Source organism: Lichenostomus cassidix, chromosome 4, assembly GCF_008360975.1.
Source record: "Lichenostomus cassidix isolate B80296 chromosome 4, HeHo_3.0, whole genome shotgun sequence".
NCBI lineage: Eukaryota > Metazoa > Chordata > Aves > Passeriformes > Meliphagidae > Lichenostomus > Lichenostomus cassidix.
In genome coordinates, this window is record NC_139484.1 from 58,892,990 (window position 1) to 58,907,219 (window position 14,230).

The 14,230-nt window shown below is 44.6% G+C and overlaps 1 protein-coding gene across 7 annotated transcripts in view; it reads left to right on the plus strand.

Moving 5' to 3' along the window:
- The window catches only part of SLC4A11 (solute carrier family 4 member 11), a 99,794-nt gene that overhangs the window by 63,659 nt on the left and 21,905 nt on the right, over positions 1-14,230 (plus strand). For all 7 annotated transcript variants that reach the window (XM_085059463.1, XM_085059462.1, XM_085059460.1 and 4 more), the window contains 5 exons: positions 3,309-3,393; positions 10,626-10,751; positions 11,380-11,493; positions 12,521-12,653; positions 12,948-13,021. In XM_085059463.1, coding sequence (XP_084915589.1) covers positions 3,309-3,393; positions 10,626-10,751; positions 11,380-11,493; positions 12,521-12,653; positions 12,948-13,021 — 532 coding nt within the window. The remainder of the gene's footprint in view (positions 1-3,308; positions 3,394-10,625; positions 10,752-11,379; positions 11,494-12,520; positions 12,654-12,947; positions 13,022-14,230) is intronic.

Below are 14,230 nucleotides of genomic sequence, written 5' to 3' on the forward strand. Positions count from 1 at the left end.
CCTGACAAGCCAAGGTTTGCCTGGAGAAGTGAGGTTGATTTGAGCCTGGTTTCTCAGCTCCTGAGAGCATCTCCAGCATCTCCTCCCCCTGGGCAATAACCTTCTGGAGAGGAAGCATTTAATATGAGCACAAACCCATGTGAGACCAGGGGTGTAATTTCAACCTGTCAGCCACCCCCAGGGGAATAAATCCGCTCATCTGGAGCCCCTGGACTGTGACAAGTGAGCTCTCAGGAAGGTGTAAAGTCTCTGGGTGACACGAAAGTCTGGCCTCCTGCCTCCCTTCTTCCCTGGGTCCTGCAGTGATGGGAGAGGAAATGCGCTTTAAATTCTGTGTGTGAGTGGGATTTTTGCATTGCTTGTTTTTACCTCTACTGAAATACTGAGGGGGATGTGACAGTCACATTCCCTGCTGTGCCTACAGCACCAGCACTCTGCCTTGGCTCATCTCAGAGGATTATTCAGGCAAGGCTATGTACTCAATCATAATTAAGTCAGCCTGAAATCCTCTTGTTTACTGAGGCATCTAATTGTGATTTTGTTCGTGGAGGAGCCCCTAACAGCTGTGATGTTTTTCTGGCTGTGATTTTGTGTCCTGTGTGGATTTGCTGAGGGGGCTGTGTGTGCTCAGCAGCAGCAGGAGGGAGGATATAGAGGATGTAGTAGTTTTGCACAGATTCATGTCCCTGGTCTCTGTAAAATACTCGTGCAGCCCCCCAGTATTTTTGGAGAGGGCTGAGAAATGGTCAGAGTTGTTGGAGCAGATATTTTGTGTTTGGCTTTGTAGCTGCTAAGTGCTGGCTTAGCCTCTTCCTCTAACCCAAATAATGGTCACCTATGGCAAGAAGCTTGGAGGGATTTGTAGAATGGAAAGTGGAAAAATTCATGAGCTTCATTTATTTGGATAGGTTGGGGGATAAAACCACAACCAAAAAGGGCTGTAACTTTGGAAGTCAGTAAACTTGGTCCTTTATATTTTATCTTTTGTAGCTCTGTTTTTCAGCAGCCTTCCAGTCCCTAAAGGAGGCCTGCAGGAGGGCTGGAGAGGGACTTTTGCAAGGGTATGGAGTGACAGGAGAAGGGAGAGTGGCATTAAGCTGAAGGAGGTAGATTTAGATTGGATATTAGGAACAAGTTCTTCCCTGTGAGAGTGGTGAGGCCATGAAATGGATTTCCCAGAGAAGCTGTGGCTGCCCCTGGATCCCTGGAAGTGTCCAAGGCCAGGCTGGATGGAGCTTGGAGCACCCTGGGATAGTGGAAGGAATCATTCTGTGATTCTGTATCTCTGGTGCAGCCCAGGCTGAGGTTAGGAGAGGAGAGAGGAGGATTCAGAGGAAGATCAGCCCTACAGGAAGAAGAGCTTTCCCCATAGTCCCCACTATGGTGAGGTTTCACTGACATCTCCTTGTTTCACACACACACACAAGAAATAAGTGCATGAAGGAATCAGGGAGGTCTCAAACATAACCCTCATGCCCTGTGGGATGAGTTAGGCACTGCTTTTCTCCTCTGCACACTCCCAGCTGCTTGGAACAGGCTTTGTGCCCCAAAGCCTCCTCCCTCCTGCCCCAGGCCACGAGCAGCTGTGCTCCTCCTTCCCTGGAAGATGAGACACCCCGAGCATCCTTTTCCCTGTGCTCACTGCAGCATGATAAATAAACATCCCAGTCTGAGGCTATTGTGATTCTCTGGCTGACTCATGCCTTCAGGAATCTCTTTCTAGGGGGAAAAATTAAATTGCTTTTCGAGTGCATCTGGCTTTGATGTCCGGCTCTGCCACCAAATATGGTTGAAGTGCAGGGATTTTTCAGAAATCCTTGAAATGCAGATGTTTTGCTGGTGTCTGCTGGCAAAACATCTGTCTGCTCGTCTTGATTGTTCAGGTTAGAGTTGAAACTGTCCTAAACTTCTAAAAGTCCTACAGGTGTCTTGGCAAATTGCAACAGAATTGACTTGAATAGCTGAAATCTGAGTTGACACAATCACTGATAAGGGAGCTGATCCTCTTTTGCAACCCAAACCCTGGTGCATATTGTGTCCTTTGGATTACACTTTGGAAGTGTATTCCTTCCAAAGGAAAAGATTCCCTTCTTTATTTTGTTGATAGTTCTGATTTTCCAGATGCTATGAACAGGTGAGTCCCAGGAGGAAAGGCAAAGCTGTGTGTAGTCTATTAAATGAGCACTGTAGTGTCAAGTCCTTTCTAAAGCAGTCATTTTTATCAGTTTGCACATAAAGCAGCCAAAGGAAGAGCTCCCTGCTGTTTTGAGATGATCTGTTGGTGTAAATTTTATGTCTGTGATGTTTATTTCCCCCCCTTACACTCCTTAGCAGAGGTTATAAGTCTTCTGTGTCTGGTTCTGCAACAAATACATGAAATGTTTTAGATGAGGCAGCTGGGGTTGTTATCACTGCATAAAGGTGCATTTGATTTTCAGAGTGGTTTGTGTGCTCTGAGAATAACAGGAAAAAATCTGACAGGTGCCTCATTTGTAAGTGTTGCCTACCCTGATGCTTTCCATGTGCTTTCCATAAGGCAGGAGTTGTTGGACTGGGAGGCTGAGAGTCAATAGCAGCTGTCACATATTCCTGACAAGCTCCTTATTGCCTGTGGTGAGCATCAGATCCTCTCAGCAATCCCACTGCACCTTGCAGGCCCCCAAACCAGGAACAAAAGGGAACAACATGTTGAATTTTTGGAACTCTTTCCCAGTGTTCTTACTGTCTTTTAATGGGCAGAAATTATGGTTTGGTTATGTGGATTTATTCAAGCTTTGTCCCTGTGGATGGAGTTTGAGGTGCAGACAGCCTTAATTCCCTCACATCTGGTTGAGGTCTCCCTTTCCCATGGCAATGCCAAGGAAGAAGCACTTGCTGGGAATCCTCTTTCAGCAGCTTCACGTGGATTTAGGGGAATTTTTGTGCTAAAGGCATCTAGAGGAAAAGTTGTCTGGAGGGATGGGGAAGGCACCTCTGATGTGGTTAACCCCAGGGCACCCAAGGCCTGATCCTTCCCAGTGGATCATCAGCTCCCTCACCTGCAAAACAGGGATGCAGATAGGAATGGGAGGGGGAAAAGGGAAGGAAGGGAGGAAAACAGGGTGGTCTGGGGGATTTTCTCCTTTACAATGCTATGAGGATATCATTTGAATCACGGCGAGTTTATTTTTATGATCATGACAAGATGGGATTTGAATGCCCTATTCAAAACGAGCCCTTTCGCTCCTATCAGGGTTGAATAAGGAGCTTAATCTCTTTAACAATGCATGAGCCTTTACACTGACACAGCACTTCCTTCCTTTCTTCAGCTGCACGAGTTTCTCAATATTGGCAAGGGGATTTCTGATGACATTGCACGAAGATTCCCAGTGTATGCTCTGGACTTCACCGACGGTATGTTGGCCAATGTTTATGGAAGCGCAGCCCCGATTCGGGATTTTATTTTTGTGATGTGATGTCCTGTTTACAGTGTGCATTCACTGTGTGCTTTGAGATGTGTAACAGCTCTCCTGCCCCTTGTTTAAAAGGGTGTTTTGGCCAAAGCCTGTGAATGGGCAACGTGGAGCACTGGAGATGAAGCTCCTGCAGCGTTTCCTTAATGAAGGTGCTGGCTGCGTGAGGATTTTAATTTTTATTAAGCGGTGATTAAATGGATCGATTATCGCCGTGCGTAGACTCAGATCAACTCCTCGCCATCTAATTAGTCAGCACTGGCCTGATAGGCCCTTTCTGCTGTCTCTGCAAGCCGGCTCAACACTAATTATAGTGATGCTGTGGGAGTTGAGAATGCTTAAACAAAATGTGAGCTGCGGTAACTTCAGCTGGGTGTTGTGAAAAACAGGATACAGCTCGTCCGCTGCCGCCAGATCACAGCAGCAGCACAGTGTTTATAGTGAGCCTCAGTTTTCAGGCTTGATGCAGCTCCCACAGTGGCCTCGGGGCTTTTTAGAGTTGTTTTCTGCCTTTTCACTAGCAAACTTTCCCTTTCTTGAAGACTGGAAGGAATCTTCAGGGCAGAGCGTGATTGCAGAGCCCTGGCATCAAAACGTGTTTCTTGCTGCTTGTTGGGGAGCTGGATAATGTATTCAAGTATCACAGCCAGAAAGTTTGGATAAAGTAGAGAATTAAAGTGTAGACAGGGAGAACCTTGAAGATTTATCAGCTAAATCAGGGATTTATCCCTTCCTGCTGTTAAATCCACCAGAGCTCAAGCCTGTGTCCCTCCTTCCTCAGTGCATGAGTGCTATGAAGGCTCATGAGATGAGCATGATCTTCCTTGGATTAGGCATAAGAAAAACAAGATAGCCAGCCAAACCCCAGTTTTCAGAGTGTTCAAGTGCAAAGCCACCTTCCATAGGCAGCTGAAGCTTCAGAGAAGCATGGCCAAGGCTGTGGATGTTTGTCCTCACTACCTTCCAACATGGATGGTCACCACCAGCAGAGGAACTTGAGACGAGATGAGGAATTTGGGATGAGAAAGCACAGGGCTGAGTGCTGGGTGCTTTCTCCAGGTGCTTTGTCACTGCTGGGATGAAAGTATTTTCAGGAGACTCGGTGTGATGGGAGAGCTAATGGTGATTTCTCTGGGGGTTTGAGGGTGTGTTGAGAGGAAAGGGGCATATAAAGTGATTTTCAGGGAGGCAGCAAGGATTCTGATAAAACACAAACATTATCCCTTGGCATGTGCATCACTGGCATCAGGTCTGGCAGGGAACTTCAGCTCCTAATCTGGACACTTCATCCCTTTGGCTGTTGCTTTCTAGAGCTGTCAGAGGCTCATTTTTCATTATAAAGGGATATTGAAGCACTTGAGAAGGGAACTGCTGCAGAAACACCTTGTGAGAACTCATGTTCACCCCAAGACAGAGCAGTGCCTGTCTGAGCACAGCAGGCACCAAAACATCAGATAATGGTCCTGCAGCCAATTCTGGCCGTCAGCAAATTTGGAAACCCGCTTTCAGAGCCATGTTGTGGCTCTGAATGCATCCAGATGACCCTGTGGGTGCTGCCTCAGCCCTGGGCTGTTGGCTCTAAGCTCTGCAAGCTTTGCATACATTCACATACAGAATGGGCATAAAATTGGTAGGAAATGCAACTACAAATTAAAAAGTGGCAGTGTTTTCTTAAACAGCTTCTGGAGAGTGGAAAAGAGCAGAAAAGAGCCCAGTGAAATTCCAGAACTACTGCAGCTCAAATGGGAGGTTCTCACCTTAGGAGCAGCAGTTGTGCCCTTTCAATAGGATATGGAAAAAAGGGGATTTTCTAAAAACCCACTATATTAGTATGGCCATTTCTTCCCAGAAACCAGAAATTAGGACAAATTCTTTAAGGAACTGCTTGAAATGAAAAGCAGATGGAGCATGAAGCATCTGCCATAAACCACCGAGACCGAAGGTGATCAGGAATGTGAAATTCCTGGAGCATCTCAAAGCAGCAGTGCATCAGAACACGAGGGATTTGAACTATCTGAATATCTGCACTCCAGACAGCCACATGTGCACCATCAAAGAGCTCTGAATGACAAAGATACTGGGGTTTGAATGGTTGGAGTCTCTAAATCCTCAATCTCAGAAGCATCCCGAGCTTTGGGGTTAGATAAACCCATCAAGGGCAGGGTGATAAATAATGAGGCTTTTGTTGGACCAGCAAATCTTTGGCCAGTTGGAGTTTTGTGGGATTGGTCCTCATCACACACTGCACAAGGTTGGTTGGTAAATTATCCTCAACTATCATGATTTGGCAAAGAAAAGAATAGTCTTTATTTTTTTCCCTTTTACTCCAGATTAGGAACTTGTCAACTTTGTTTTGTGGCAAATTTTTATTCATTTTACCGAATGTGTCCAAGGATCAAGGAAAAGTTTTCTAAACTTTTGCTGCAGGATTTTAGTGATAAAGGTGGCTTGTAATAGATGTCTTCCAGCAGGAGCACTCAAAGATGAATAATTGGGTTCTGCTGAGCATAAGAACCCCTGCAGTTGTCCTTTAAACTGGAATTTACTCCATTTGGCATGTGACTGTCATCTTTGTGTGGTGGATTCTGTCTTTAAAAAATGTGACTGAACTTCATCCTGATCCTGTCAAATTGGCTCAAAGCACTTGTGTATCAATTTTATTACTCCTTAAGACTCAAACTATAGGAGTTTCCAGAAATTTCTTTGTATTGAGGCTGTTTTGAGTGAAGGAGGAGATTCTGCCTGGGCTCAGATAAAAGATTTCTGAAGCTCCTAAAATTTGTTGTCCTTACTCTTCACTGTGTTATTTTCTGGTGCAACACAGAGGAACAAACAAATGCAATGCCTGAAGTGCCCAGTGGGAAATTGGAGGTGCCTGAGATTTTTCTGGTGAGCTTTAATGCTGTGTTCTGACATACCCATATCCCTTCACCTCTTGGGGAGGGAAAATGAAGGAAAAAGAGGAGAACTGAGGCTTATTGTGTTTCTCCCTGTTTTTCTGGACCTGTGTCTTTGGTACCTGGCTGTGGATGGTAGGTGGATAGTTCAGCTGGAAGTGTGGATTTCTCCCTGGTTTTGGTCCTGCAGAGGGTCCCTAATCAGCTCCTGAGCACATCTGCTGGCAGCATCCTTGGGATTTGCTGCGGTGTTTTGCAGCAGGGAGATCTCCAAAGCTCCCTGGAATGTGGCCATGCCTAGATGGAAGGCTTGAAAACATTGGAAAAAATGGGATTTGCAAGAGAACTTTCATCTTGCTGGTTGTTTAACGTAGCTCAGAGCTCAAACCTTGAGCTAAACCCAGAGCTGAAATGTTGACCATGGTTTGACTTTGGCATGTGCCAAATCCTTATCAGCTTTCCTGCCTGGTTGCCTTTATCCCCTTGTCTGGTAGGATTCCATTCCTGAGGAAGGAGGGGAGATAAAGGGACTGCAGAGAGTTCTCTCCTCTCCTCTCCTCTCCTCTCCTCTCCTCTCCTCTCCTCTCCTCTCCTCTCCTCTCCTCTCCTCTCCTCTCCTCTCCTCTCCTCTCCTCTCCTCTCCTCTCTCTTCTCTTTTTTCTCTTCTTTCTCTCCTCCTGCATCACTCTGCAGCCCTTCATCTCTAAATGTCACCTGGGTACCAAAGTTTAACATCCTGAAATTGTCACAATGCCCCAAAACATCCAACCTGGGTTTCTTTGGGGTCTCTTTGTGTCAGTGGTGGGCAGGAATAGCTCTAAAGATGCCTAAAAGCATCTTGTTTTGTCTGTGGATATTTGCTTCCAAGAGACCCAGGATTTCCTGGGAGCTGGGCTGAAGGAAACAAGATAGGAAGGGAAAGGTCTGAGCCTTGATCTGATTTTTCATGCCTCTCTGCTCTCAGCATATGCTTGGCTTCTGCTCCACGCTCACTGAGTGGATTTCCTTTTCCAGTTAAGTTCTTAGCCCCACTTGTTCTGGGATTTACTCCTCACAGGACTTCAGGGAAGATTCATCTTCCCAACATTGGGCAGAGTCCAGCAGCTATAACATAAATGAAAGCCCAGCTCGAGGGCATTAGGAGAAGTTTGTAATTCTGAGTTTTACAGTGTTTTTAATATTAAAAAGCGGTATTTTTTTTTAATTAGGGCTTTCATAGACACATCCTTGCTGCTGTGCTGCAGGTCAGTGTAATTAAACTTGCTTTGCATAGGGTATTTCAGAGAATTGAGAAGGAATGTTAACAGCCAGTTCATGGAATGTCCATCAGTTGTGATTTGATTTAGTAAATGCACAATTAATAGACTTAAAGAGCAGTAAACCCAGTCTTTGGGGCTCCTGGTCATGAATTTACTGCTGTAGAATCCCAAGCAGAGTGAGGCCAGAATTGCTGCAGTTTTCCCTGGAACTGTAACCTTGTCTCTATAAACTGTGACATTTCAGAAACCCAAGCAGGTAAAATGGAACTGTCACACTGATCAACATAATTGCTTCCCATTTCATTTCATGTGTAGCTACACCTTAATTTCAGGGGATTACTCATACAATAGTCAGCTACTCAAATTTCACAGCTGGACCAAGAGTTGATTTTTCTGCTCTGAATTTACATGGTGCAGGGGGAGTGACACATTTTTCAGTGGCTTTATGAGCCTGTCACAGATGGAATGGCATCATAAAGCATTCCCCCTTCTTCTGAATGAAGTCACGGGCTGCAGAACATCCTAAAAATGTTTCACCAGGTGTTGACTTTAACCACAATTTACCTTTCTGCCTTTTTAATGCTGGATTTCAGCATCTGTGTCAAGTGGATCTGGACAAGGAGAGGCAGTGCTTGGTCGTGACTGCAATTAAAGAGTGAGCAATCAGCTTTGGGAAGGAGTGTGTTCAATCTGGTGTAATTATTGTCTCCATTACAAAGTGAATTTTGCTGCCCACCTCAAGGATTCTTGATCCTAGAATCTTACCTGGCTGCTTATGGATTAAAGAAAGTGCTGGATTTCTTGGACCCAGCCAGGATGAATCACAGAATAAACTGAGGTTGGGAAAAAACCTCCAAGGTTTTTTTAAGGGTCCAAGCTGTGCCCAATCCCACTTTGTCACCCAGCTTAGAGCACTGAGTGCCACAACAGTCCTTCCTTGGACACCTCCACCACCTCCCTGGTTAGCCCAGTCCAGTGTTCAACAACCCTTTCCATAACGAAATTCCTCCTGATGTCCAACTGAACCTCCCTTGTTGCCATAATGACCTCCATGACCAGCAAGGGCTCCTTGGCCAGGATTGAAACTGAAAATGAGATTTTTTTTGCTGATGCTCTTCAAGGCTTCTCCTTTCTGCCCTCTCATGCTATGGTTTGACTACCTGAACCTTTTTAAGACAGGTATTTTCTTCTCTGCACCTGGTTGTCCCTTCAGAAATTATTTCAAAGCTTCCAGGCATTATTGCCCCAGACATTTCCTACCAGAAAGATTCTGTTGTCCAAAAAGCAATATGTTGGAGTGACAGAGAATCCTGTGAACAAGGGTGTGACTGTCTATTTATGAAACCACTCACCAGTCCCATTTGTTCTGCCAAGCCCTTCTTTTTCTCTAAAGGTCTTGGACCCTTTTGAGTGTGAGGTAGGAGCCTACAGCTGTTGGGCTTGAGATCACGGGAAGTCTTCATCTGTGAGAATTAAATTTCAGGCCCTCTGGGTTGCCAGGAGTGGTCAGGAATGTGACCTGTGGTTTCCAAATCTTCCCAAAAAAATTGAAAGGAATTTGCCCCACGGAACAGCTGGTCTGATGACTCCCGAAAGGTCAAGCTCATATTTGCATGTTGGAGATGTCTCTTGTCAGGTTTTAGCCTGGAGTTGGAGGATGCTGAACATCACAAGTCCTGTTTATGTCTGCTCCTCTCCTGTCTGCTCACAGGCTTCTCACAAGGTGTCCTTTATTCCTGTTTATTCTGCATCACCTTGGATTTTTGGGTTTTACATCCTCCTCCCATCTTTATCTCTGCCCTGCAAATGGTGCAGAAAGCAGATGTTAGATAAGAGTCCAAAGTCATTAAGAGGTTTTTGTTCTTTTCATTACAGTGATAGAGATTTTCAGCGTGGCACCAATAACCTCTCAAGCCAAGCCCTTCCTTCTCTGATCCAGTTCAGCTTTTACATCGCTCACCAAGGGAATGATGCTGCAAAAGCTTAGGATAGGAATTTGGGAGCCCAGGGCAGATTCCTTTGTGGGAATTCAGTGTACTGAAGCCTGCCAGAAAGGGAAATTGGGCAGCTCCAAGCTCTTCCAGCTGTCTCAGAGGGAGATCACCATCAGGGATGGTGGCCCAGGCAGGCTGAAGGCTGAAGAGACTTTCTCCAGTGCATCCTCTGTGTTCTGTGGAAAAACTTGCGTTCTCCTGGAGCAATATCAGCTGCTGTCATCTCATCCTTTTTCTCTTGTGCATCCCCAGTGAGCTCATATCACACATCAGCCTGAAAACAGGAAGGGGAAGGGAAGCTACTTCAGAGGCTCTTAAATTCATATTCTGACACTTTAATTCTTTTTCTGGCTGCTTTGTGTTTTGGCCTGGTGTGTTTTTTCCGATGGAGATGAGAGGGGTGAGTGGATGGAAAAGAGAGAAGCTGTTCTTTCAGCAGGGCCTGTTAAAGCAAATCTCAGTGTACCCAATCCTGACCTCTGGGGCTGTTTGTTTTTGTGTTCTGCTGCCATTTTTTGGCTCAGGGTAGCATATTATTGATTCAAACCTATAACCTTAGACTTTTGGCTAAGGAAGAATTAAGTGCTTTGTGTTTTCCTGCCCGAGACAAGAATTGGGAAGACGAGGTCATCACGAAGCTCAATAGGGACACAGTCCAGAATACCTGAAAAATTGATATTAAAAAGGCACAGGGTGAGAGTTTATGAACCCTGAACATACAATTTATGTTTTGATCCTCTTCCAGCCTTTGGAGACTGGCAAAACTGAGCAAAAGGCTTTTTGCATTTCCTGTTTTGATGATGTCAAAAATGTCTGGTGGCAGTTTTGCTGCTGCTTCTGGTCCCAGATGAACAGAAGAGTGTGGGTTGTGCAGAATCAAATATTAACAATTCAGTGACGTGGTTAACGTGGGGACTGAATTTTTACTTTTCCTCAACATGAGAAGATCTAATGGTGCCTTTGGCTGACGTGAGAAGGCTTTCAGTGCTTTACTGACACAGTTTTTGTTGTGGTTTTCCCCAGGTATTATTGGGAGCAACAAAGCTATAGGGAAATACATCACGACCATGATCTTTCTGTACTTTGCCTGCCTCCTTCCATCCATTGCCTTTGGGTCCCTCAATGATGAAAATACCCGAGGAGCTATTGGTGGGTTCATCATTTTTGTGCTTCTTTAATTTATTGGGGTTTTTGTGCATCTGATTCCATGTATTCCAACTGGGTAGTTCTGGTCACAGAAGGTTCTGATAGCTTTTATTTACAGGGGAAGAAAACCCTGAAACCACGACTGAAGGATGTTTTTCTAATTAAATTAATGACTTCTTTAGAAAACCAGAAGAATTTAATGCTGCTTTGGATACCCTCATCTGACTTGGACTGATATGCTACTGTATTTTTGAATTATGCTGACTTTATATAATTATCTGCATGTTTTTTCTGGTACAAGCTCCTGTGCTTTTGACTTGGATTTGATTGCCAGTATCCAAGCCCCTGGGATAGAGCTAAGCATCATCCTTTATCCCAGCTGTAGAAGCAGTTCATGCTTCTCAAGGCCTCCACAAACACTGCTTATGTCTTATAGTTGTTTAAAATAAAATAGATATATTAAAAATGTATATATAAAACACATCCAAACACAAAACAGAACTCCCAGAGTCCACCTTTTTAGCAGAACACTCTTACTTATAAGTGGTTGGTCTCTCTGCCCCATGAATGCTCCTTGATCATGCAATTGTTGACCAAAATTCCTGTTTGTTTCCATCTTTCCCACCTGCAGATGTGCGAAAGACAATCTTTGGTCAGTGTGTTGGAGGATTGCTCTACGCCCTCTTCTCAGGGCAGCCCCTGGTTGTGCTCCTGACCACAGCTCCCCTGGCCATCTACATCAATGGTGAGTCTCCTGCAGGCTTGAGGGATGGGTGGGGTGGGGATTTGTACAAGAATTTTGCAGTCCTGGTAGAGCTTGAGTTGTGTTTGTTTCATAAATAGATATTAAAAAGGCTGCTGTCAGGGAAAGGTTCTTCCCCCAGAGAGTGGAACAGGCTCCCCAAGGAGGGAAGTGTTCCCAAAGTCAGGAACACTTGGACAATGCTCTCAGGCACAGGGTGGGATTGTTGGGGTGTCCTGTGCAGGTCCAGGAGTTGGACTGGATGATCCTTGTGGGTCCCTTCCAGCTCAGGATGTTCTGGGATTCTACAAAACCTGAATCAAATTCCTCCCCTTTCCATCACCATCCGAATATCCTAAGTTGGAAAGTTGGAAAGTACCCACAAGAGACCAACTCCTGGTTTAGTTTGAGTTGTTTTTCTAAAGAAATCATTTTGCATAGGAAAAAAACTTGATGAAAATAAGCATTTTTTCAGCTTCAGTGAGGAAATCTGGTTCGTTAATGGTTTTCTCATGTGGTTGCAGCTTGAGACAAAGTTTTTTGGGTTTGTTTGTTGAGGGGTTTTTTTTGAAAATTGATGTTTTAAAATACGATCAGCAGCGTTCCAGGTACTACAAGCTGATCTTAGTGAACCAGAGGTCAACCAAAGGAACAAGCTCAGTATCTGCAGGGATAATCAGAGGATGGGCTATGACCAGCTTGAAAGAGCAGCTATGAGGTCCTTGCTCAACAGCATCCCAAAATGTCAGCAAGAGCAAATTCCAACAGCTTTTGTGGCCTCAATCCCTAGGAGAGCTGCTTTGAGCAGTGGGGAAGAATATTTTTCCAAGTCTCTCCCCATTTCCAGTGATGGAAGGGGAGAACAGTTTGTGCCCCCCTTGAAGTGCAGGGATGTGGATTTAATGGTATCTCTAATGAATGCATTGGGCTGAAGTCTTGAAATTGGTTCTTTTCGGCATGGAGCAGATGGGAATCACTGGGTGGTGATGACAGGAGTTGATTGTGACACATGAATGCTTCACTTTCGCAGTCATCCGAGGAATCTGCGATGATTACCACTTGGATTTCAGTGCTTTCTACGCCTGGATTGGACTGTGGAACAGCTTTTTCCTTGTGATCTACTCCCTCTTTAATGTCAGCCTTCTGATGAAGCTCTTTAAAAGGTAGCTATTTTCAAGAAGTCGTATTTTGATCGGATTATTCTTCAAATGGGAAAATTACACATTCCGCAAGCTCCTTAATTACGAACTTGCTGCAAAATGTATTTTGTGAGATGAGGCAAGTAGCATTTTGGTTTATTGTTCCAGCTTGAAAGAAGTTCTCTGATTTATTGGGTTTTGTTTCTAAGTTGGAGTCTAACTCAAATTGGTATATTTTCATGTAAATTGATGAATATGCTGATTGTGCTTTGAACAGAGTTGAATGCAGCTATATTAATTCCTGGGCTTTTTCCACAGGTCAACAGAAGAAATAATTGCACTTTTTATATCCATCACATTCGTGCTTGATGCCATCAAAGGCATTATTAAAGGTAGGTCTTGCAACAGTGTTTTTCCAGTGCAGATCTCTGCTTTGCTGCCTTGTCAAAGGCAAGCACAAGGCTGCAAAAATGTGTGATGTTTGCTTGTTCTGTGTTCATTCAAAGTCTTCAGGGAAAAAAAGAAAATCAGTGCGAGAGATGGAAGCAGCCCTTTGTCAGCAGTTTACCTGGATGTGCAGAATTTTTAGCAGCTCTAATTTCAGGTGGTTGAGATAGAATCAGTTTCTAAACTTTCACCAAATGGAGAAACCATGTGAAAGTCTTCTGATATCACTGTGGTTTTGAATGGTCCTGGCAAAAAAAAAAATTCTAATTTAAATGCAGTGTATGTAGTCCTTATTCCTTGATACGTTATCTAAACTCTGCTGAGGGGAGTTGAAAGATGGGTTGAAATTTCCTGGTTTTTACCTGAGCTCTGAGACCCTTCTTTGGTGGCAGTACAAGGTCTGCAGCACCCCCAGCACATTTCTAAAGCTCCTCTGCCTTTTCCAACCACTTGGTTCCCCTTTCTGGGTTAAATTTTAAGCCTCCATGAAGAGCCTTGGGGTTTGCAAATTCCTCTGACACCTCTCTCCCTCCCCACTGGGATTGGCAGGAGGTGTTGGAGAAGGTGAATCATGGTAGCAGAAATACCTTGTGAGGGATATTCTCTGTTCATCCCAGTGAGGAGTTGGACAATTCCCCATTCCTTGATTTTCATGACCTGTTGTCCAACATCCCAAATTTTGGGGTATCCCTTGAAATCCATCAGGATATATCTAAGCACACTCCTTGTTTTTAAGACACTCAGGCTTGCAAGGGAGAGCTTTCCAAAAGATTTGACTCTGCAGAGCAATTTGAAGTGAGATACTTTCTCGCATCACTGGGAATCCTTAATTTGGCTGGTGTGCTTTGATTGTGCAATCAGAGGGTTTTTTTTCCTCTGCACAGCACCTGCATCTTTTAAATATCCTGCTTAGGCAGAGCTTGGTGAGGGAGAAGCTGTTCTGGGATAGCTGTTGAGTTTGTGGCTGTGAGCTTTGCTCAGTGTGTGCTGTCAGTGTCCTGTCCTGGAGGCATGGGACAGAATATTCAACAGAATATTCAGCTGCTCTGTAAAAATTAGCAAAAATTCAAAAAGTTTCTGTAGCACAGAGATGATCTGTACCAGGAGTGTGAGGTGCAGGTTAAAAGTGCAGGGAGCATCCACTGGTCTTGCCT